The following is a 23,937-nucleotide window of genomic DNA, read 5'->3' on the forward strand; positions in this document are numbered from 1 at the left end:
AAAAAAAATAAAAAATTTTAACTTGAAATATAATTGTTATGTTAGAAATGCACAGGTCCAATTAACGTGTTTACAAAATATTTTTAGAAAATATTAATATTCATAAAAGTTATAACACTTTTATCAATAATTTATGAAATCTCAAAACCTAAAATTTTTAATTTAATTAGTAGACGCGCATTGGCCTAATTAACATTCAAGATACAACATTTCGCAAAAATTTTCAGTAGAACAAAAGTTTCGGCTAATTTTTATTCTGGGTTTAATTAGGTCATGTGATATTTTTAGCCAATGCTATTGCATATAAATTTAAAAAAAAAAAAATTTAAATCGAAAAATAATTGTTGTGATGGAACTGCACAGGTCCAATTAATGTGTTTACAAAATATTTTTCTAAAAAAATAATATTCATAAAAGTTATAAACCTTTTATTTAAAATTTATGAAATTTCAAAACCTCAAATTTTATATTTTATTAGACGCGTATTAACCTAACTAACATTCAAAATAAAACATTTTGCGAAAATTTTCATCAAAAGAAAAATTGAGGTAGTTTTTAATTGGGGTTAATTAGGTCACGTGATATTTTTGGCCAATGATTTTGTAAGAGTACATTGGTTGTTGTGATGTCATGTTTTGAAATAATAAAAAATTATTCCGAAGGTTTGCGAACACTGGGATTTGAGCTCGAAATTTTGAAATCGCAGTTCGCAACCTTACCCACTTAGCTAGGTGAGAGGTAATTTTATGTCTACAATTTTGCGTACATATCAAACGGGATGTACAAACCAAACAAAAAAAAATTGTATTTTAATAAACATAACATATAAATTTTTTTAATATTAGAAGTTTATCTTTTCGATTACTGATAAAAAGAGACATCTGCAGTTAGTTCATAATGCCGAATTTGAAACAGGAAATGGAAATGAGCATCGCAGTTTAAATAAAAAGTTATTTTAGATTTGAAAAAAAAAAAAATTTTTAAACATTTTTTTTGGTACAAAATAATATGGTCGATGACGTCATTTAGCCACATGGTTAAGCGTTTGTAAGGGACTGTAAAGAGGGCAAAACGTGAAACATAAAAACAATGTAACTTTTGTTTTATTGCATATATTCGTAAATTTCTTTATCTTGAATGTTAGTTTGGCTGAAAGGGTTGCATTGAAATACTGAATTGCAAAAGTTACACTAAGGTATTACAAATTTTTAAAAATATTTTTGTTAGGGTACTGCCGTTCTAATTGAAAGGTTAATTGTTTATTTTAAATAAAGTAATTTTCAATCATTAAAGATCCTAAAACCACAATTATTTTCGTTTAATTATTTTTCTTGTAACTAAGTTAGACCAAGGTTCCTTTAATATATGATAGTATTTTCAATTTCATGATTTAACTGTTGTGATAAAAATGTTTCATATCTTTTAAAAATTTAAAATTTTTGATTAATTTTTCGAAAATACGTTTGTATACCAATTGGGTGACGTCATTTGACCACATGGTTTCAAAATACAACAACGACAAATTTGTAACCTTTTTTGAGTGACGTTCAGGAAACAAGATTTGCTCTTCGAGACATAAACTCACAATTTAATATTTCCGAACAACTTTGTTTATTTTCAATTCTTACCATTGTTGATTTTCGTTAGGTAAAACACATTATAAAATCACGGAAAAAACTAGTAAATATCTGTAAATTCACAAATAATAATGCCAAGTTACTGATTTTATTTATGTTTATACCAACAATACAAAGAACATTGTTGCTTTAAAACTTATTATTTTTGTGCACCATAACTCACTCAATTTAAACTTAACTATTACCTTTTTCAAATCAAAACACTAATTTAAGATCAAGTGGTTACTATTAAGTGGAAATTATTTAACAACTAATGATATATTAAATAACAAATCGTTCTACAAAGAAATATGTAATAGCTGCATTAATATATACGAAACCTTTTAGTAACTAACTGAAACTGATTTAAAGTAAACAAGTAAAACACGTGGGCAGTTTGATTGGTGGTAATGCGTTTAAAGCACTTGGCGACTTTATTTGTTATTGCCTCGCTTTCAAACCTTATGCAGGAGATGTAAAGTCAAGTTTATTTTATCAACTAACATATTTTTTAAGATTTTTTATTCGCAGAGAGTTAATTTAATGCCGATTTAGTTTTTTATATATTTTAATAAAAATAAAAATACATTTAACTTTTAATTATAATAATACAATTTTTTACCTTACTTAGAACGAATTCAGTTACTTTAAACTACACTAATTTTTTTTTGAATTTTATTCTCGTTTGAAAATAAATGGGTAAATGTCGTTAGGCAGTTAATGACAGTAAATGAAACAAATAATAACAGCAATAGCTCATGCAGAAAACAATAATTACAGTTAAAGATGAAAAGTTTATGTTTTTAATATTAATGCTGTTTTCAAAGGCATACAAATTAAAATATAAATGATACAATTTAAAAAAAGATACAACGTATATTTATCGCTGAAATTTAAACTTGCTGAATTTAGAAAAAAATTGGCAGCATTTTAATGAATTATTAAATATTTCAAAATAAAAAAAATTAAATGACTTTTTTTACACAATAAAAAAATGTAAGAATATTCTAATCTAAAAACCAAAATTTTTTTACCCAAGCGTATACATATACACGGATTTCAAAACAAAATTTAAATCGTTTAAGAACGATTCTTTTATAAAAAAGGTCTTCTAAAATACTTTTTTTGTACAAAGAAAATACAAAATTTTTATACTTACAAATATGTATATATTTATATTGGTAAAAAAGAAGAAAAGTGAAAATGGGTTTTTGGTAAATAATTCGGTTTCTTATTGAATAGGTAACTATATACAGTTATGATTTAGGCAAGTTTAGGTTCAACAATGATAATTTACCAATATTTATCGGTAATTTTTTATTTTTGCAAATTTGAGAAAATTACTTTTTTTATTTGTTTTTGAATAGTAAAACACTGATATTTTTGGTACTTTTTTGGGAACCAAATATAACTATGTTTTTAAATTTGGTGTGTTGTAACTTTGGGACTGGCGCCAGCTTTCTGTGCCTGCATTTGAGCTTGCATTTGTTGAACCATTTGTTGCATTCGTCGTAACTGTATTAAAAAATGAAGAATTAAAAAGTTGTCCAAACAATTCGAACAAAATTGGATTTTTAAAAATTGATTGAATCTTACCTCCGCTTCCTTTTCTTGTAATGTTTTGTCGGTCATTGAAGAAGAAGAATCATTCCTAAAACAATTTTCAAATTTAATTTTTTTATTTTTTGTTGCTTTTAAAAGAATTGTTAAAAAACACTTACATAATATCAGCACCATCCTTGGACTGCAATCGTCTTGCTCTAAAGTTTTCATAATGAAGATCGTGTGTAACTTCTTGTAGGTCCTGCATATGGGTTCTGTAAAGACAAAATTTTAGTATTTAATAAAATCGCAAAAAATTTAATATAAAAAAAATTAAAAATTTTTTTAAAAACTTACATGAGCATTGTTCTTAGTTTTAAAAAGTCGCAATGTTCTGGATTTTCCACTTCAACGACTCCCCATGGGTAAAAACGACCTCTGACCTTCTTACCCTTAACCTCTATCATCTGGGTTGACCCAACCACAGCAAAGGGAATACTTTCCTACGAACATACAACAATAATAATTATTGATAATCAATCTATATCAGCAGAGTGCATTTTGGTTACTGAATTTTAAATCGTGATTTTTTGCATTTTTAAATACTAGGGGTGGGCCCCTAGCTTACTCTAAACTAGTATCATTATTATACCGAAGTCGGTTCTGCGTCCTAGAGGCAGCATTTTATATGCCAAAATATGGTCATCACTTGAAACTTTTGTCCGTGATAATTTACCCATGCACCACAAAAGGCATTATTTTTAATTTTAGGACCGTTGGGTCAGACATATATATTGCCCACTAACCTCTGTTATATAAAGTTTCAAAGATCAAAAATTAAATTTCTTAGAAAAATTATAACAACTGACCTTCAAACATCTTGTTTGATCCTTGAACTCTTCATCTTCATCATCATCAGCATCCGGAAGATGATAAATCTGGATATCACTCGCTGCAATCTCCTCCAAGATCCTCTTCTTCAACTTTTTGACCTCGGGTTTAGTAAGCGTGTCAGCTTTGGAGATTACTGGTACTATGTTAACTTTGTTGTGAAGTGCTTTCATGAATTCAATGTCCAATGGTTTTAACCTAAAAATGTTGGTTAACTTTTTAAAATTGCATTTATGTTCTTTATTACTTCTTTAAAATAACCTAATTTAATTTACAATTTACACAAAAATCCTAACTGTAAATCTCTGTTATTGGTTTTATAACATCTTTTTAATTTTAATTTTAGGTTTTTATGTAACCAATATTTGTTTGAAAATTTTTTTTTAAAAAAGCAATCTTTAACTTACCCATGCCCAGTAGAAGCAATAAAATAGAAACAACAATGAACCCTGTTATCAACAATATGTCTTCTGTTCAAGCCACTCTCATCATGTAAATATCTCTCGAACTGATCATCAATGTATTGGATAATTGGCTTGTAACTGTTTTAAGAAAACATCACATAATTTTTTTTAGAAAAATACAAGTAGGCCAATCCAGTATTTTCTGAGATTTTATTAGTATTTCATTTCTAGAGCTAAGTCTTTAGTAACTTTAGGTTTGTATCATTATTGCCATATTTAAACAGTAATAACTATGATACCTAATAAATTTAAAGAAAAAACTAACATCAGAAGACAAAAACTTACCAGTCTGAGCAGTTGATTGCATCTCCATACCCTGGTGTATCAACTACAGTTAATCTCAACTTTACCCCCCTTTCCTCTATTTCAACCGTACTTGCATCAATCTTAACTGTTTGTTTTACTTTATCAACAGCGTTAGGCACTTCTCTTTCTGGATAGAGGTCAGTTAAGAATAAACTGTTAACCAGTGTGGATTTTCCTAATCCTGATTCACCTGAAATATTTAACAATAGGTTAAGAATAAATAGAAGAAATGTAAACCTAAAGTAATAAAATAAATTTTAAATTGGTTACGAACCTATAAATTGTAAAACGGAATCGAACAATTTAGATAAAACTTTGTCTAGTTTTGTTTGGATGTATCTCTAGATGGCTTACATTAGTTAAATTTTGATAAAAACTTAAAAATCCGTAGTTATGATATATATATTCCATTACGGTAGTTTTTAAATTGTAAACTAATTTTTACCTGCAACCATTAGAGTGAACTCAAAACCTTTCTTGACAGATTTTCTGTGAACTTGGTTTGGAAGATTTGCAAACCCAACATAACCTGGTGTTTCTGGGTTGGTAAACTATAATAAATTGTTGAAATATAAGTAGAATAAAATGAGTAGAATAAAAGTATATATATGTTTCAATAAAATTATGTTTACTGAAAACATGGTTAAATAGTGAAATGCATTTTAATGGCCAACAATTTAAATTTAAAAAAGTGTTTATTGCCTATGCAAAGCTATGTATAAATTACTGCTCACTAGTTAGTAATAAATTTGGTTTAAACAAAAAATACATTTTAGTATATATTATTTTAAATAGTTATATTATTTTAGTTGCAATCTAGTTAGTGCGCAAGGTAACAGTCATAAAACATAATAAAAGTGCGGTGACCTATATAACAAATTAGTGTTAAAAGTGAAATGGTTATAAAACTCAAAACAACCAAATGTTATGGTGAATTTTTTGGCACAATTTTACCTGGAAATAACGTCACAACAACAGGCAATTAGTGGATGAATAATTATGATAATTAATTAATAAATAAACTATGTAAGTGATAGTGTAAGGAATTTAATGGGAAATCAAAGGAAACATTATTTTGCTTGCAATAATTTTGCTTTTTCAATTTCTTATATAATCTTGTATACACTTAGCTTTTTTTCATGCAACCTTTTTTACATAATGTCAAATTGCCAAAATAAATTTATACATTCAATTACCATACAAGTTATATTATTAAGCATTTTCATACACAAATTAAATAAAAAATAATTAGGACCTAAAATAAAATCAATTTTCATGCCCAGCAGGCTGATTGAAATAATAACTTGCAACGTGCAATGTTCGATCAATTAATTCAAGTTTAAACACAATAGTTGACAACAAATTAAAAAATATTGATCCCTTTAAACACAAGGACAAATATGAAGTTAAACAGTTTCAAGGAGACTACAGATATCCACATTTGAGGGGGTTTATGTAAAACCCCAAGTCACCCTAACTTTTCACCCTCGCCCACCTTAAATTTTGGGTCCCTCTCCTCTCGATCTTTGGGGCTCGCAAATCCTTCATATTTCTTGCGAATTTCAGCTGGGTTGTACTAAGCAAATGCAAGTAAATAAAATGACTTCTATTTTTGATGAATACATGTTTACTGATATATCAATAATATCAACAGTTTGATAGTAAAACCAAATCACAAACACATAACATTCATTTACACCAAGATAATACAACTTATTTATTGTTTGGTTACAATTTTAACCCTTTTTAAGTTAAATATAACTTTAAAATCTTAAGGTATTTATATAAAACCATGCCTTTACAAAACATAACTGTCAAGAAAATATTTTTTCAATAAAAAATATTAAAGTCAAACTAACAAGACCTTTCGTTCTAGACAAAACTAACAGAACTTCTTGGTAATTAATTTACTATAACTCAATAAATTTGTTAATTTTGATGATAAAAATAGCTACAACATAAAACTTATTTTACGAACACATTTTTTAATTTTTATGATTTTTTTGTGGACAGGAGTTGGGCCAGTCTGGAAAGTAGGGCAGCGTGCACGCGCGAGATTTTTTTCGGTGAAAAAAATGCAGGCCCAAAATTAACATTTTGCACGCCTGGTTTTTAAAAAAAATTGTGCACGCGCAATGCTGACGTCTTGTATATTTAAGCCAGATTTAAGTAAAGCACGCCAACATAAATCATGCGTGCACGCGTTGACCGAAAATCATAGTACGTGTGCACGCGTGGTCACGTCATTTTTTACGCTTGCACGCACGAGATCTCGTCGAAAACTGCCCTACTTTCCAGACTGGGGGTTGAGGGGGTCGCAAAGCTGCTTATGTCAACAAAATAAAAGCAGCTTAAATCACCTTCCTAAGCCAAAATAAACAGCAACACCGTATTTGTGCAGGTTAAAAATCTAAGCTTATGTAACAAAGCTAGCTTGCTATCAAAGAAAGAAAAAACAGAACAACACACTACATGCAAAAAATAAATTTATCTCATTATGTATGAAAAATCTCTACTTTTTTAATATTTTAAAAACGTGGTGAATTTTTTATAAATAATGAAATAACATCACTGCAAACTAAAAACTATAACAAGTAACAAAGTGCATTTTGTTAAAAATAACACACGTTTTGTTTTTAACAGTCTAACAAAAGACATAATAAAGATTTTAATACAAAAATTGTATAACATTATTTGGCACAATCTTACCTTTGGATCTGATGATTTTCCAAATTCACATAAAAATAAAAAATTTTTATTTAGAAAAAATATTTTTACAACACAAAATACGTTACTTTTTAAAAATACGCTATTTGGTTGACTTAAATTCAATTTAAATTACTTACCTGACATGCTGGTAGTTTGTTTAATAATTGGTAAGATAAATTAGGCGTTAATTAAGTCCAAAAATGACTAAAATCTTGCAAAACTTATTAAAAATAAAGACGTAAAACAGTTTCGAATACGCCCAAAGTTTATGATTCTTAAAGCGCAGCCGAGCGCGACCCAGGGACAGGGTTGTCAAAGAAATCAAAAATATTTATCATAAATTGGAATTTTAAAAATCTTAAAATTGTTTAAAAAAATTGTTGTTGCATCATTTAGTTTAAATGCAATCAAATATATAATCAAAATAAATTATCCTAACACTATGCAAATCGTTTTAAGAAAGAAATTGTTGCCAAACTTTGTAATTATGTTGAAGAAACTGTTGCATAACATTTTACGCATAGGCAAATGCTAAGCCAGCTATGTGCTGTAACTAATTTAAATGAAGTATGAAATAATTTAACAACCAATAAAGTCTACATAAAAGTCTACACAATTTGCAAAATTACAAATAATATCCCACAAATCTACGTAAATACAGTAAATTTTTAGTTATATTATAATATCTAAAGTTGTTTTATTGGTTACAGTTTCGTGCTAACTTTAGAATTAGGAGAATTGCATAAAAGTTTTCCATAAAGAAATATTTTTTTAAATTATAATTTTTAAACAAAATAAAACAAGAACATACCTGGACCTAACGTTGAAATAATTCTCGCATTTTTACGAATAGAACGATGCCTTTCCAACTGCTTAGCCATAATTCCAGTCAAATGTTAAAATATTTACAATCAGAAATATCAGTATACAACAGCTAGCTACTCTATAGGCTAGAACACAACTTGAATAGCCACTTAAATATACTACAGCACGCACCAGTTATATTAAATTCTCCCTAAAGTCGTGGTATTACTAACGAGAGGTAATAGTATAAAAAAACGTCTATTCAATTTAAAGTCTGTTTATAGGCAACGGTATTTCTTTCCTGTAAGCGTTTAATCAATGTTAGTAAGAACTAAATAAAACCTTGTACCGATGGATATCCGTATTCAATATCGGTTAACAGCGAATTTTGTAATGCAAATAAAGTAAAGGTTAACACTTAGTTGTTAAAGGCGATCTTTTTATATTAAAAATTAAAGTAAATTTTTAAACTTTTAAAAATGTTAACAATTAATAAGTTGTATCACAAAATTCTAATTAAAACTGTACGTAATAGCTATATTTTATGTTAAAATCTTTACCGTTTAATAGTTTATATTATGCACTAAAACCCTTGCCTTACTTCTTAATTTCTTTATTTAAACTCTCTTAAGACTAAACGCTGGTTATTATAAATATACACCGCCTAGAAAGAGTTAAAATAAACGAACCGTAAATTTAGTTTTTGATACTGTTTACTCTTTATAATCTAGTTTTATAATGAAATAGAAAAACACGTTTTGTACAAAAAACCACGAGTGTATAAATTTTATCTTTTTATGCCCTTCTTTGTAAGCAAGAACGCTCATATGTATATTTAAACTGTAACACGTATAATTGAAAAAGGTTACAAAATATATAATGAAGGCTTTGGTAACCTTTAGAATAATATTTGATTGTATTGGTGTATTGGTATTTTTTAACTTAGGCTACTGGCCCTATATGTTACATGATATTTTATTTATTGTGTTCGGTGCGTTGTTGTTTATTTTGTGCTTAACTTTTTAGTTTACGTAAAAAATATAATTTTTTTGGTATATTTTCTTAAATATTTAAAAAAATAATTAATATATGTGTTTTATTATTTGATGAAAAAAATTTAAATGATTTAAAAAAAAAAATTTGAACTATATTTTTATGTTTACGAAAGCTTGGAAAATGAGAATACAAAACCTCACGAAAAACAGGCATCAGTATAAACCACAGACACAAAACAACAAAAACAATTTGTTAAAAGTGAACAAAAGACCTAAGAATCATCGAAAAACAACATTTCAGCACTCGTATGGTTAGTCAAGCAGAAAAACTCGTATACCTTTACCCTGAAGGCAGAACTTTTGTTAGTCAGGCGAAAACAGCGCTTCATGCTCGCTTCGTTTTTTATTTAACGAACCAGAATCAATTTTAGAGCAATGTAGGGGCGTAACCGCTTTTTTTTAAGTTTTGCAAAGGCCAAGCAAGCGTTTAAAAGATTTTGCTAGGCTTTTGTTTTGACGAAAAGTTTTGTTTTTAGAAATTAGTTTTTTTTTATCAAGGTAGTTTTTAGCTCTTTTATATATTAAACAAAATAGTATTATGTAGATTTTATATAACGTATTTTAATTAAGTAGTTTTTTTAGTTTTTTTTTAGATATTTTACCTATTTTAATTTTACTTTTAACACTTCAAATTTACAAACAAAATGTCAACTTCCACAATAGCTTCAGGAGTCGCTATTTTCTTTGGAATTATCGGTCTTATTTTCTCGGTTGTAGCTATTGCAACGAACAGCTGGGTAACAATTGGTAAGTGAATTAATAGAAAATAAGTGACGTATAGTTATGACGTCATTTGATCTTGATACTATGATTTTTAAACTCTGGTTTAATATGATTAAACATAAAATCAGAAAGTGACCTATAATCGGGGATAAAAGTTTAAATATATTATGTCATTGGTTAGTTACTTAAACAGAGTTTAATAATATGTGGTTAAAGTGTATGTTTTGCATTATAGGGAATGAAGAAACTGGTTTGTGGAGAAAATGCAACGAAACAGATTGCTCAGATGTGAGAGTGGGGGCGAACATCATATACAAAAACTATGGTAAGTAATCTGTATTAAAAAAAGATAATCCCCAACCTTTTGATTACCCGTTAAAAAATTGTATCAGACGTTCAAAAAATAACTGAACCTAAGCTAAAATAAAGCTTAATGTATGATTTTTTAGAAACTGTTCGTGGGTTTGGAGTTCTAGCAGTTTGCATGGGTTTCCTTGGCGTAGTAATCGGACTTGTTTTGCTTATTGGGCAAGCTATTAAAAAGAAAGAAATCATTTCACCAACTGCTATTGCCACCCTGTTTTTGATGTCTGGTAGGTATTTAAATAGTACTAAGCTATCTAATGAGTTGTCGTTGTAATGCAGCTATTTAAAGAACTTAGTGTTTGTATTAATAAATGGTAAAAGTGAACAACTTTTCTTGCTTTTTTAGCCTTCTTCTGTCTGATCTGTTTCTCCTTGTTTACCAACTTGACCTATACCCACGACCAATCATCCGGATTCGGGTACTCGTTCGGTCTCGGTTGGGCTTCGTTCCCAATGACCCTGATCGCTGGAGGAATCATGACGTATGTAGAATTGGGGATGAAGAAAGAAGAATAGAAAGTCACCTTTTTAACCATTTTAACTTTTACCCGGCGCCGCCAACTTTTAAATTTGATTTTAAATGTTGTTTTTACCTGTTTACCATAGTTCAAACTATCTTTTCTGTACAAATTTTATTCTAAACAATAGGCGCCACTGACAAATTGATGACGTATTTGCCTTACGTGTTATATATAACCAACCGGTGCTTAATTGACTGTAAATACAAATAACGGTGGCCAGTGTTTTGTACGTTAAAGTTACTGATGTTTTTATATTAATCAACTTGTATATTAATAAACTTACCATATTACTTGTGTTGAAAACGCGTTGGAAAAACTTTTTACATAGCAAGGCCACTTTTAAAATGGCTTTAAAATAGTAGTCTGTAAATATTCCAGTGAATTAGTCTAAAAAAAACTTCACAAATTTTCTATATATAGCTTGCCCAACGGCGATACTTGTTTAAAATAAATTGTAAGCGATTCATTGTAAAATAAATAGAAACATTAATTAGACTAAAAATCGTATTAGGATAATTATTGATTATTAAAATCAAAGCCTATTTTATAACGAATTTATTCAAAAAAATCACGAACTAATCAACAAAACATATTTGGTCACACATTTAAATTTCTACAGCTGATTATGATTTTAAAGAAACAAAGCAGAATAACTGAACAATTAGTTTTACAATCAATTCTTAATTTTTTCAAGATATTTATAAAAAATGATTTTTAAAGCTACATTTTTTCTTATCAAATAATAAGTGCCCAATTAAAGCCGACTTTAATAAGGTGTTGAAAGCTGTCAACTTAGGATATTTTAATATTTTGTAAGATTTGAATTTTTTTGACAAAAATTTAAAAGTTTTTTCTGATTATTCTTTTAAAGAAAAAACAGCGGCAAATTTACAACCATTCAGTGAATTTGTTAAAGAACTACAAATTAAAAAATGAACACAAGTCTAAAATCAACTGATTGTAAATTTCTGGTTCTCGAAATCAGAAGAATCAAAAATTAAGATCGGGATCTTGATCTGGACCTCCTGGGGGATCTTGATCTTCTTGGACTTCTGGATCCAGATCTTCTTCTGGAGTAAGATGGAGAGTCTCGGTCTCTACTATAAGATCTTGAGCGGGATCGTCGTGGAGATGAACTTCTTCGGTCACGCTCGAGTTTAACTCTGATGTAAGCAGTCTCACCCTACAAAAAGAACAAAATATAATGTTAAAAACTACAAAAATGTGATTCTCAGATAAGGATTACAAAAAATGACAACTATTTACCTCATGAGACCTGAACTTTGTATCGTCCAGATGTTTGACTGCAAATTTCATGTCGTCGTAGTTCATAAACTCAACTACACCACTTCCATCTCTGTATACATCGGCATAACAAACATCACCGGCTTCTCTCATGTGATCTTTAAGATCTTGCCAACTTCCAGTGGCTGGCAGGCCTAATAAAAGTATATGATATTACAATAAGCAATTAGTCAAAAAAAGTTCAATTAGAGTTTCATAAATTTTATAGGTTTTTCTCACCTTGTACTACCACTCTGTAGTCTGTTCTTTTTGAAGGGGGGCCCGGTCTTCCTCTAATGTACCCACTCTGACGACCGCCACCATGACCCCCTCCAAAACCCCCTTGAGAAGCCCTCGGTCGCTCTACTTTTAACTTGTAACCATCATAGTTGTAGCTGTTTCGGCCTTTTACTGCATCATCAGCATCTCTGTAAATTAAGAAGTGTTAAAATTGTGTTTAGTGTTAATTTTTTAGACTTTGTGGGAGCCAAAACTCTGCAATTTAGATCGATTTCGGGATTAAACTTATTTGAATAAACAGGATTGGATTTTTTTGTGTTAAAGTGAGTTTATGAAAATTATTTTTGTGCCAAGTTTACATTATTCCATTTTATCCAAAATTCCCAATTTCCAAACATTCCTGTCCTTTCCTATGTTAAAAATTCCCTTAATTCCAATCCAAATTCCAAATCCAAACTTATCCAATCCTTCCAATTATCCGACTTTTGGAATAAAATTCAAAATAAAAAAGCGCAAATAAGATAAAACTATAAGACCATTATTTTATTTCTAAGATACAGACTGTACTTTTGATACTTCTTTTTTTAATTTAACCCACATTTTTTAAATTAAAAATAAATCCAAGTTTTAATGCTTTTGGAAAACACCAACTAATAAAAGTTTAAAAGCAACATAGCCGCATGCCAATAAACTGGTGAAACGTTATCATGTTTTATATATTAACAATAAAATAAACGCGAACGGCTAGGCTATAAAAATAGAGGAACTGACGAAAGCACGCTAACATTATACGTCGAGTTTTTTTGAATTCTTAAAAAAGAATAAAAATATAAAATACCTGTAATCTTCAAAATCAATAAACGCGAACGGAGTTCCTCTTCCACCTTTTAAGTCAATGCAGCGAATATTTCCATATTTATAGAAAAGATCGTCTAACTCCTTTTCTTTCATGTCAGGTGGCAGATTTCCGACGTAAATACGACAATCAGTGGAACCAGAACGACTACCCATGTTTATTTTCGAATTAACTTACTTTATGGTTAATAAAAATGTCTAAAAATGCAAATTTCGGTTAAAATCTTGACAAAATTAACGAATTCGCAACTGCAGCATTGAAGCGTTTGCTGAAAATGAGAAAAAGGAAATGACGAAAGAATTTGTTTGACGCATGCGCTGACTTAACCAATCAGAAGTCTGCTACACTTGAGTGAATGCTTCTTTTTTTATTACGGGCTTTGTCCTCTTTATAATACTTTTTCGGCCCATAATTAAAAAACTAATAAAAATTAAATAAATTATTATTATTTACTTTAAATACATTATATATCAGTTAAAAAACACTACTTTAGGTTAAAGTTTGAGTTAATCAAAATTAATACTAGAATTATGACATCATAGTGTTGCACTATGATCTGTTCATTCTAGTTTTATTGAAAATTTTTATCAATGAACTAAAATCACTTAGTTGAATTTTTGAGCAGGTAAATCTAAAAAATCCCAAGAACAAATGTCAAAAGGTAATAAAAACGATGTTAATTTGGCTTTTTGTACATGACTATGAGCAATCCTGTCCAAAATGAAGTACAGAACGATAAAGTTATCAGAGAGGTAAAAATGTGAAAATAAACTAAAAATTTAGGTATTAAACGATATTAAAAAATCACATATACTTTAGCGCTGTTAAAATTTGTATTTTTTAGGCTACGCACATTTTTAATTGGCTACTACAAAGGGTAAAAAGTTCAGACGTAAATAATTTGCCGATAAAGAAATTCGCGTCGCCTTTATGGGATAAGGACTTTTCTTTAACAAAGTTGATAACGAAAGAAAAAGAAACACTAAGGGAATATACTGTAAGTTTACTATTTCAATAAGAACAAAAAAGCATGAATTTAAATTTCATAATCCTATTTACAGGTTGATAAGTACAAAAGCAGTGAACAAATCAATAAAAATCCTATTTCCCCAAAAGAAAAGAGGCGATTGACCTGGCTGGTAAGCTGCAGTCAGCAAAGACAGACTAATTACGGGACAAAAACTCCTGCTCGCGGTTGGACGATTCTAAAAGCAGAGTCAAAGAAAAAATGCGAACAGGAAAAGCTAGCAGAAATATTCAAGGAAATGACGTCACTGACGTTTGACCCTCTGCAGCCTATAGACCTTAAACCAGTGAGTAAATTAAGATTGCTGAAATACATCAGACATTTCTTTATTAAATTTTGAATTTTCCTTTTTTAGACAACTATTCAAAGTTGTAGCAAATCCTGGCAAAAAATAAACAAGCGAAAACGAGAAATTTATGACAAGATTTCAAAAGAAAAAAGTACGATTCACAAACATAAAACTGAAGTTCGTTGGCATAAAAAGCGAGCAATTAAATTAAAGAGAAAAATTGTTCAACTACAGCGATCTTTGGATGAATTTAATAAAGTATTTTAAAGAGAGAATTGAAATGCACAAACGAATATAGCTTTTGTGCTGTCTATAATCTGCCTTTTGAGCTTTTTTAAATTCTTTTTAGATAAAATAAACTAATCATGTTCTTTCAATAACCCAATAAACCTATAACCAAACAGCACAGAAAATTTAATTATTTACGAATTTTAATAATTTAAACTAACGCACCATGAGTTTTTGCTACACAAAATTAAGCATAATTATATTACAAACGAGCTAGATAATATCATTAAGATTCGGTTGTTTTACTCGAATTAAAAATATTCTGTTTTGAAAACTCCCAGACTGCGATCGCACCACTAACGTGAACATTTAACGAACGTACTACGCCAACTTGCGGGATCTCGATACAACAATCAAGTAATCGTAACAAGTTGGGGTGTATTCCCTCCTTCTCGCTGCCTAGCAACAGCGCACATTTTTCTGGAAATCTTAAAACAAAAAACTTGTATTTTTTATCTATTATATTTTTATAAGAATTAGGATAATTTTGGTGGGTAAATTTTCTATGAATGACGTCATAAATTTAAAGGTAGATTTTACCTGAAATCCGCCAAATTTTTGCTTTGCTCCGTTTGTTCAGTTCCAATTAGTTGGTAACCTTTTGACCTTAAAAACAACAAATACTCTTCCAGTTTCCAGATTTTAACCTCTTCCATTTTTAACCACTTGTGGGCAGTAACAGCAAGTGATTGGAACAGTTTATCCTCGATGCATGATAAACTATTGACAACCAATTTTTCAGCACCTAGCATGGAAATAATTAAACCACTTTCAACCTTAAACTAATATTTTATAGGTAAGTTAAACAAGATAGCTAACATACCGAATATTTCACAAGTTCTGGCCAGTCCTCCTAAATTTGATGTTTTGTCAATTAAAGAAGCTATTAAAATTAATCCACCTTGCTTTGGCTGAAATATATAAATAATTTTTTTTTTTGTATATATTTTTATCGTCAATGTGGAAAAGTCAAATGCGCAACTTAAACATAGAGTAACATCAGTTACCCCGCCCCAGTCTCGAGTTGCCTGTGACAGTTCGGGATATTATAGATTATAATTGCCCGATAATTATGCTGCTGATTAAGTGCTGGCTCAGCAGGAGTTTATACCGTTTATAGCGCCTTACTCAAGGGCACTACAGCATTAGATCAGTGGGGATCGAACCTACGACCTCAAGTGTGGTGTAGGAAGTGTTCTTACCACTACACCACACTGCCGATTTAAATCCACAAATATCAAAAAAAAAATCACAAATTAAAGTAACCACTTTTGTTTAAAAATATAATAAAAACTACAAATAATAATTTTAAGATGTAGATTCACCTTGTTATTATCCTCCTTAGTTACAATTTTCTTTTGCATATCAGTGTTACAAACTGGTTGTACCAACATTTCATCAAATTGTTGAGGTTTATTGTTAGCATGTGCAACCCAAATTGAAGGCTTTAGTTCACTTAAAACTTCTCGCAAACTTTTAAATGGAATCCTAAAAATAAATAAATTATAATTTAATTTTTAAACTTAGCAACGAAACAGTAAAATAGGTATTTAATTTAAATAATTAAAATTTTGTTTAGATTGGTTCCTTAATAGTTGTGTATGTTATTTAAATAACAAGTTTTGCAAAGAAGAACAATTTTTTTTTATATTTACCATGAATTAGTATAAATCATTGATTCAAAATTTTTTATGTCACAAGTTTCCATCAAACAAAGTCTTGGTAAATTTTCAAAAATATTAACAAGAGAAATATCAAGGATCGGATCAAGATAAAACAACATAAAATTTTCTTTGATTCTCATCCAATTTTTCACAACATTGCCAAGTGAGTTGTCAGCAAATATTAAACATCTGTTTAAAGATGGACAATGTAGGTTTAAAGTTTCTATTTCACCTAAAAAAAGTACAAAATAATTAAAAAAAAAATAAAACTGAAAAAATATGTAAAAACACTTGGGCCAATATTACTACCAAAATAATAATCTATATTATAAATTAATTATATACAAATGTTTCAAAGCAAATAAACTATCAACACACCATTTTCTTGAAATATAAGTTTGATTCTGAGTAGAACAGCATGGGCATATAATCTAACTGAAAAGTGCTGAGTCATACACCATGGGATAGCTAGATCAAGTAGCTCCAGATAGTAGCTAGTCTGTAAAATTACAAGACTACAAAAAAAGAAAAAAAAACAATACACTAATGTTTGTTTAATTATCAAGTATATAACTGTAAGATATAACTAAAAGTTTTTTTACATCTTATAGAAATGATAAAAAGCTACATACCAATTCATTTTGCTTGTATTTATGCTTCCAAGCCACTCCCAATAACAAAGCAACAGTTAAATAAGAACAAACTGCAGTATGCATTGATCCCTTTATTGTGTTCGAACTCAATTTATCTAACAACATCTTTTTAGTTTCTGGAAACCTAAAAAATTAAAATAAAAAAAAATTAAATAAAATTGAAGGTTAAAACTTGTACAATTTAAATATTAGACAATATTATTTTAAATAAGCCAGTAAATGTATACCCTATAGTGTTTAAATACAACAATTTTTACTTGAATAAAACTGCAATTTTTACCTGAATATAGCTAGAGTTAAAATCCATTCAATTAAGTGCCTGACAGAAGCTTGCATATCAACAGCTAAACAGTTAATCAAACTTTCTGCCATAAACTCTTCTTCCTCATGTTTTATAAATGGAGATAATATAAAAACATTCTGCCAGATTTTTTGTTTTAAAAAATGGTGGGAAGAATTGAAATGATATCTTGATCTTGCCTTAAAAATAAATATAAATATTAACTTTACAATTATAAACTACTTTTCCAACCCCAACAGTAAAACAAACTTAAAAATATTAAATTCTTGGTAAAATTTTACCTTTGTTGTCTTTTGATCAAGCGATAAAAGTTGATGTAAAATGTGGTTTCCAAATTCAAAATCATTTTTATTTTGTGGGTTCAAATTTAAAAGCAAATTGGTGGCAATAAGACTAGTTTCTTCTTCTAAATATAATATAAAATAGAAGCATAATTAGTTTCTGAAAGTAATTATTTGTATAAATATAACATATTAACAAAAAATCAAAACAAAAAAATATATCTTAAAAATATTTAAAATTTACCTTTGTCAATGTAAAAAGATATTGCAATTTCTGCATTCAATGTTAAGCTAAATTGTATAGCTTGCTGAATTGATTTCCCATTCTTAGTTAATACAGGAACATAAGTAAGACAGTGAAGAATCAATTTAGTGCAATTATAAGCTGATTGGTTTGCCTGTGAATCAACAACTTGATCTGATTTTATAAACTCTGTAGAACCATGTAAAAATTGCAACATTTTGGATTTTTCATGGTGTAAGTCAATCTTTAAATCACCATTTGATAAATTTGATTTATTGTCCTGATTTTGATGTTGATTTCCAAATATTTCCTTCACCCAATATTCATGACATGATTTTATCACTGGGTAAATCAAACCTGGTTTTGATTTTGAAAGATTTATAATTTCTTCCAAAATTTGATTCACACATTCCAACACTTCACTGCCTTCACTTGAACTTAGAATACAGGGTTGGAAAATAGTGGATACAAATGATTGAAACAGGATTCGAAATAAGGATGAGTTGATCAAGTCATATGTGGTTTTCCATAAAATTTGAAGACAATTTATTACTTGTGTGCTTTGCAATTGTAGTGAAGATGTCAAAAAAATCTAAAAAAATTAACAGAAAGAACTTAAAACAAATTTTTAAATAAAACTTTTTAAGTTTCGTTTGCACCATGGTTGGGCAATTAAAAATTATTTTGGTACCTCGTTTAGTAAACAACTTGCAGCTTCAAAAAGTGTTATCAAACTTCCTCCATTTACAATCTCAACTATGTCAGAAACATAACTGATTGCCAATATTGGATCAATTGTATTTAACTTAAACTTGAATGAATAACCCACAAAAGACCATTGTAGTGTGAGATATTCACCCATTTTTAACCCCCATGTTTTATTAGGAATTTCTGTGCATCGTTTTAGAGATATTAATTTGCCTTGAAGGTCAAGGGAATTGAAAAATCCTAAAAGAAAAAGTTTTAAAATTAACTTTTTTTAAAAGCAAAAATTGTGGCAAATAAGGAAGTTAATGCAAACCTTTAATTTGTAGCATCACTGATGAATCTATTCTCAAATTAAACTCACAGATTGCTCCACAACACCATCTTGTGGCAAATAAGCTAGCAATTAATTTATCTAGACCTTCTAGAGTGATCTGTAAAAAATATTATGAAATACAATTTATTATAATCATGACACAGTAATTTAAAATTATCAAACCATTCTAAACAGCAAGACAATAATTGTGTTTATTAATAAAAACATAAAATTAAGTTTTTTTACCTTTTCTAGATTGTTTAACTTTTTAACAAAATTTAAAGAAGTTTTAAAAACACTTGTAACCATCGCAATCAGTAATGCTGTTAATTTGTTTTTGTTTGCAATTGAGCAACTTTGAAATGTTAATTTTAGCATTTCATCCATTAAACTCAAATATATTCTTAAATTGGAAAGAGACTGGCAAATAATGGGAAATTTTCTAGAAATGTATTCAATTATTCCTGAGTACAACTTAGTAGAAAAATATGTTAAGCACTCTTTGGTAGGATCTAAACACAAAATTATTTACTAAAAAAAATTAAAAAATGTGAACCACCTCTTGTAAAATAGATTAAAAAAATAAAAATAACTGAGTTTATGTAAATAGTAAAAAAATTATTTTTTTTGTAAAAATTACCTGATTTATTTTCCTTACTATCTAATGTAGTGTTAAAAATCATAAAAATATCTTTAATAAAACAAACAGAGTAGAACACTTTAATTTGTGAAGTGTAAATATGAGTGACTGCTTTCTCAATATTCGTAAGACAATTTTGTAATATTTCTGACAACATTTTTCGTCCCATTTCAGCATCTAAAAATTATAAACATTTCACCAAAATTTTTACTTAAAAAAAATAAAAATAAAATAAACTATTTTTAAAAAAAGCATTACAAAAATTAAGTAAACAAAAAAATACCTTTTCCATGATGAAAGCCATCAGCTGACAATAAAGTTATAAGTGCCATACAAGTAATATCAGGTAATGACGTTTCATTAATAGTTTCAGTGTTTGATGTTATATCATTAAACCATTTTAACAAATATTTATTAATACTAGTTGTTGGTGTTACTGAAGTGAGATTTTGTATATTAGCTACAACCCATGTTGCAATCTGAAAAACAAATAAAAGTAATCAAAAGACAATAAATGTTTTTTCCATGCTCTAATAATAAGGTAAAAATATACAAGACTATGAAATAAAAAAGCTATGGTTAATAGCTTTTTTTGTACATTTTAATTTTTAATGTAGAAAGGTCTCAACATAAGGTACCATTTGTTACCCCGACATAGTCTCGAATTGCTCTTAGAAGTGGGAATCAAACCTTGACCTCATGCTGTGAAGCTAATAGTTCTAACCACTACAGCATGTTATAGATCAACTATTTTAAATTTTGAACCTATATACTAAAATATAAAATATCACATACCTTATTCCACAATGGCGAATTTCTTGTAATAGCCTTATCTCTGATACATAGATGGATGATTTTTACAACATCCAGAATATTATCCCTACCAGGTTGAGTAAATTTGATGGCACAACTAACCAACAAACGAACAATTACTTTTCTTAACACAGGATGATGGGTTGCTATACAAGTTGTTATTAGATTTCTAAAAGAAAATGTTTACAAAGTTTAAATAATATATATATTATTTTGCAAATAAATAGAAAGCACAAACAAAATATATTTAATGTCACAATTTGTTTAGATATAGTTTGAATAAAAAATTTAACATAACTGTATTGTATTTACTATGTACATTTCTTTTAAGTTTTGCCAATTTTTATAAGCTCTGTTAACAAAATAAATTTATTTTTACCTTAGAGCAAAAACTTCCACTGCTGTCCAGGCTTCTGTTTTTGGAAAATGATTCAAACTTTCACAAACATAAACAAGTGAAACTGAACTCCAACTATGTTTGCTCACATTGAAGATAAACTGTTTTAATAAATTTGTTTCGTCATGGTAGTTGTCATAGCAACAGACCAAGAATTGTTGCAGTTTAAAGGGCAAGTTTTCACAATTAGCTGCCTCTTTGCTTATTTGATTATTTCTGTACCGAAAAAAAAATCATTTTTTGAAAAGTTTTTAACTTTTAAATTTAATAACGAACTTACATGACAGCAGGAACATTGTATAAGTTTTCATCTCTTAAAAGTTCGACAAAGTCTTGGCATACAAACTCAAGCGAATAAATGTTGTTCATAATTTTGTATTTGGTTTGGTCCAACTCCAAACAAAACAGTAATCCTTCTTTTTGTACAGCTCTTAAGATGATTTTAGCATTATTAATTAGTCTTCAATATAAAAAATTAGTAACCAATAATATAGGTAAAATAAATGAGTAAAAAAGGGTTTCAAAAGTGACCGGCAGTGTGGTGTAGTGGTAAGAACACTTGCTTCACCACCATGAGGTTGTTCAAATCCCACTGTTCTCATGCTGTAGCGCCCTTAAGTAAGGCGCTATAAACGGTATAAACTCCTGCTGAGCCAGCACCTTATCAGCAGCATAATTACCGGGCAATTATAATCTTTATATTAATCCAAACTGCCACAGGCAACTCAAGACTGGGTCTGAGTAGCTGATGTTACTCTATGTTTAGGTCATGTATTCGACTTTTCCACATCGAGGATAAAAATATATACCAAAAAAGTTCGATATATTACTTACTTGCTTTCATGAGTGAACATTCTTCTTAACAAACAAAACATCCAAGAAATCTGTAAGATTTTACTTTTATTTGAATCTGCAGCAAATAACATTTCAAACTTCATAAAAATCGGTCGAATAACATGGATTTGATTTTCATCTAAAGTTTCACAAATTGAAAGAAATTGTTTCCATTTTATTAAAATAGAATCTTTAGGGTTAAAGAAAAATATTTCACTTGAAATTTCAAAACTTTTATTCCCAAAATTTGGACAATTTACAACACATTCTTTGTTCAAGTTTTCAATAAGTAAAACAGATTTTCTTAGCAATATAATACAAAGTTTTCGCGTCGAGGCTTCTTTGTGTGAAATCCCATTTTGGAATAAACTCCAAAAACCATAATTTTGAAATACTAAGTTTTCAAATTTCGATTTCAAATCATCCAAACTTTCCACTGTTTGTAAAACATCATAAATTTCAAAAATAAACTCAATAAATTTTAAACCTTTAGTTACATGGTCACTTTTGTTTGTGATATTAATAATTTTTTTTAATTCACTGAAGACATTTTCAACTGTTAAGACTATGTTGGTCATAACTGTTTCGGTTTGATTGCTTTTAAGTAGAAGCTTAGCAGCGTTTCCAAAAAGGTGAATATAGGAAATAAAGTCACATAAATCTGTAGAATTTGGCAACATTCGGTTTTTAAGCAAAATAAAAATTAAATTTGATATCTCAGTGTTTCCAAGAAAAATACATTTTTCGGCAAGTTTTAAAATGTTTTTATCATAAACCGTTGAAGCTTGGCAAGAAAAAGATTTCTCAAAAATATTTTGAATTGAGTCAAGCGCAGAAGATTTCACATTTTTACTGAAAATGTTCAAAGTTGGCATCAAACCAAGAAAGGTGACCAAAGCATCTGATGTAGAATTATTATTTATTAAACTAAAATCAACTCCAAAATTAAAAATTTTAAACAAATTTTTTTGTTCTGTTTCACTAACAATTTTTCCCTTCGTTCTACAAACTCGTAATATTTCGTTTAATATTTCTAATTGTTTGTTAATAAAGTTAAAATCTCTTTTCTCTGAATTGGTTAAATGTTGATTTAATTTAGAGCAAATTGTAGAAATAAATTGATCCAATAAGTCGGTTTCTGTTATTTCCAAGACAGAAATCAAATCTTCTAACTCCATTTTTCAGAAAAAATGCAATAAAAACTTATCCAACAAACATGAATTGATTTTCAGATATTTATTGCAGACCTCGTGGTAGATTTGTTTACAAAAAAATAGTGTTTCCACCAATTTTTTTTTAAACTTTAAAGAAATGATTTATCCTCATAATTAAAATTTAGTAACAAATCATTGTTTATTCTACTCAAGAGCTTTAAAAAAATGTGAAAGCTTACATTTTTAAAGGTTGTCACGTTATTTTTTTACTAACTTTTTTAGAAATTGCTCGATAATTGAAAAAAAATGCAAATGTAATAGGAAGTAAAAAACATATATACAATTAAATTTTTTTTTTGATATTTTATTTTTTATAAATATTTAAATTATTTTTTACCGGCAGCGTGGTGTAGTGGTAAGAACACTTGCCACACCACACATAAGGTCGTGAGTTCAATTCCCACTGCCCTCATGCTGTAGCGCCCTTGAATAAGGCGCTATAAAGGGTATGAACTCCTGCTGAGCCAGCACTTAATCAGCAGCATAATTATTGGGCAATTATAATCTATAATATCCCAAACTGCCACAGGCAACTCGATACTGGGTTGGAGTAACTTATGTTACTCTATGTTAAAGTCGCGTATTTGACTTTCCCACATCGAAGATAAAGATATTTACAAAATAATTGAACGGTATGCAATGCTAATATTTCTATGACACACGTTTGGCTTTTATCCAAGGCTGTCAAATTTTAAAATATATAATTATAGATTCTGGACCCATTTTTGGTAAAGGCGTTTTCGTTAAAATCATCCGACAAATTTTTGAATTAAATTTAAGCCCAAATTCAACCAAAATGAAACCACTGTGACGTCATCGGCGAATAAAGTGGGAAAATATGCACGCGATCAAATTGAAAATCATTTTTTCGACTATTTAGCTTATAATTTTCAA

The 23,937-nt window shown here is 28.8% G+C and overlaps 4 protein-coding genes across 5 annotated transcripts; 1 reads left to right on the forward strand and 3 right to left on the reverse strand.

Moving 5' to 3' along the window:
* Positions 1-2,323: 2,323 nt before the first annotated feature.
* LOC145753649 (septin-2-like) lies at positions 2,324-7,534 on the reverse strand. Of its 2 annotated transcripts, none has more exons than XM_082570062.1 (9): positions 7,529-7,534; positions 5,265-5,370; positions 4,799-5,009; positions 4,457-4,591; positions 4,028-4,247; positions 3,516-3,661; positions 3,338-3,433; positions 3,213-3,267; positions 2,324-3,131 (listed from the first exon to the last, which is right to left on the reverse strand). In XM_082570062.1, exons 2-9 carry the CDS (start codon positions 5,272-5,274, stop codon positions 3,036-3,038), a joined length of 969 nt encoding a protein of 322 aa, XP_082426188.1. In that variant the 5' UTR covers positions 5,275-5,370; positions 7,529-7,534; the 3' UTR covers positions 2,324-3,035. The 2 variants fall into 2 exon arrangements, with proteins under 2 accessions (XP_082426188.1, XP_082426187.1); XM_082570061.1 differs by lacking the exon at positions 7,529-7,534 and adding an exon at positions 6,315-6,786 and having other exon boundaries at positions 2,325-3,131.
* A 2,417-nt stretch (positions 7,535-9,951) lies between these two features.
* On the forward strand, positions 9,952-11,287 carry LOC145753742 (epithelial membrane protein 2-like). Its single transcript, XM_082570180.1, has 4 exons — positions 9,952-10,134; positions 10,346-10,435; positions 10,560-10,703; positions 10,823-11,287. The coding sequence occupies exons 1-4, from the start codon at positions 10,032-10,034 to the stop codon at positions 10,990-10,992; spliced, it is 507 nt and encodes a 168-aa protein (XP_082426306.1). The 5' UTR covers positions 9,952-10,031; the 3' UTR covers positions 10,993-11,287.
* Positions 11,288-11,528: 241 nt separating this feature from the next.
* LOC145753741 (serine/arginine-rich splicing factor 1B-like) lies at positions 11,529-13,619 on the reverse strand. The gene is made up of 4 exons (XM_082570179.1): positions 13,360-13,619; positions 12,522-12,709; positions 12,264-12,436; positions 11,529-12,180 (listed from the first exon to the last, which is right to left on the reverse strand). The coding sequence occupies exons 1-4, from the start codon at positions 13,530-13,532 to the stop codon at positions 11,995-11,997; spliced, it is 720 nt and encodes a 239-aa protein (XP_082426305.1). The 5' UTR covers positions 13,533-13,619; the 3' UTR covers positions 11,529-11,994.
* A 1,535-nt stretch (positions 13,620-15,154) lies between these two features.
* On the reverse strand, positions 15,155-23,007 carry LOC145752643 (tRNA (guanosine(18)-2'-O)-methyltransferase TARBP1-like). The gene is made up of 20 exons (XM_082568947.1): positions 22,812-23,007; positions 21,830-22,730; positions 21,276-21,425; positions 20,978-21,211; positions 20,581-20,767; positions 20,069-20,264; positions 19,786-19,962; positions 19,392-19,657; positions 19,146-19,263; positions 18,816-19,072; positions 18,125-18,716; positions 17,881-18,005; positions 17,579-17,778; positions 17,278-17,422; positions 17,024-17,144; positions 16,637-16,877; positions 16,307-16,469; positions 15,805-15,892; positions 15,522-15,726; positions 15,155-15,409 (listed from the first exon to the last, which is right to left on the reverse strand). The coding sequence occupies exons 1-20, from the start codon at positions 23,005-23,007 to the stop codon at positions 15,208-15,210; spliced, it is 4,764 nt and encodes a 1,587-aa protein (XP_082425073.1). The 3' UTR covers positions 15,155-15,207.
* Positions 23,008-23,937: the final 930 nt, after the last annotated feature.

Source organism: Corella eumyota, chromosome 5, assembly GCF_963082875.1.
Source record: "Corella eumyota chromosome 5, kaCorEumy4.1, whole genome shotgun sequence".
NCBI lineage: Eukaryota > Metazoa > Chordata > Ascidiacea > Phlebobranchia > Corellidae > Corella > Corella eumyota.

Excerpts from the sequence above, each read along its gene's own strand:
- LOC145753649 (XM_082570062.1), bottom strand. Across the intron at positions 4,592-4,798 it reads GCAATCAACTGCTCAGACTG|TTACAAGCCAATTATCCAAT; the intron begins GTAAGTTTTTGT and ends TTCTTAAAACAG. Across the intron at positions 3,434-3,515 it reads AAACTAAGAACAATGCTCAT|AACCCATATGCAGGACCTAC; the intron begins GTAAGTTTTTAA and ends TTGTCTTTACAG.
- LOC145753741 (XM_082570179.1), bottom strand. The coding sequence starts at position 13,532 with ATGGGTAGTCGTTCTGGTTCCACTGATTGTCGTATTTACGTCGGAAAT. Across the intron at positions 12,437-12,521 it reads CTACAGAGTGGTAGTACAAG|GCCTGCCAGCCACTGGAAGT; the intron begins GTGAGAAAAACC and ends TACTTTTATTAG. Across the intron at positions 12,181-12,263 it reads CAAAGTTCAGGTCTCATGAG|GGTGAGACTGCTTACATCAG; the intron begins GTAAATAGTTGT and ends TTCTTTTTGTAG.
- LOC145753742 (XM_082570180.1), top strand. The coding sequence starts at position 10,032 with ATGTCAACTTCCACAATAGCTTCAGGAGTCGCTATTTTCTTTGGAATT. Across the intron at positions 10,135-10,345 it reads GAACAGCTGGGTAACAATTG|GGAATGAAGAAACTGGTTTG; the intron begins GTAAGTGAATTA and ends TTTGCATTATAG. Across the intron at positions 10,436-10,559 it reads CATCATATACAAAAACTATG|AAACTGTTCGTGGGTTTGGA; the intron begins GTAAGTAATCTG and ends ATGATTTTTTAG.
- LOC145752643 (XM_082568947.1), bottom strand. The coding sequence starts at position 23,007 with ATGGAGTTAGAAGATTTGATTTCTGTCTTGGAAATAACAGAAACCGAC. Across the intron at positions 21,212-21,275 it reads TACAATGTTCCTGCTGTCAT|AAATAATCAAATAAGCAAAG; the intron begins GTAAGTTCGTTA and ends TTTTCGGTACAG. Across the intron at positions 17,779-17,880 it reads TTGATCAAAAGACAACAAAG|GCAAGATCAAGATATCATTT; the intron begins GTAAAATTTTAC and ends TTTATTTTTAAG.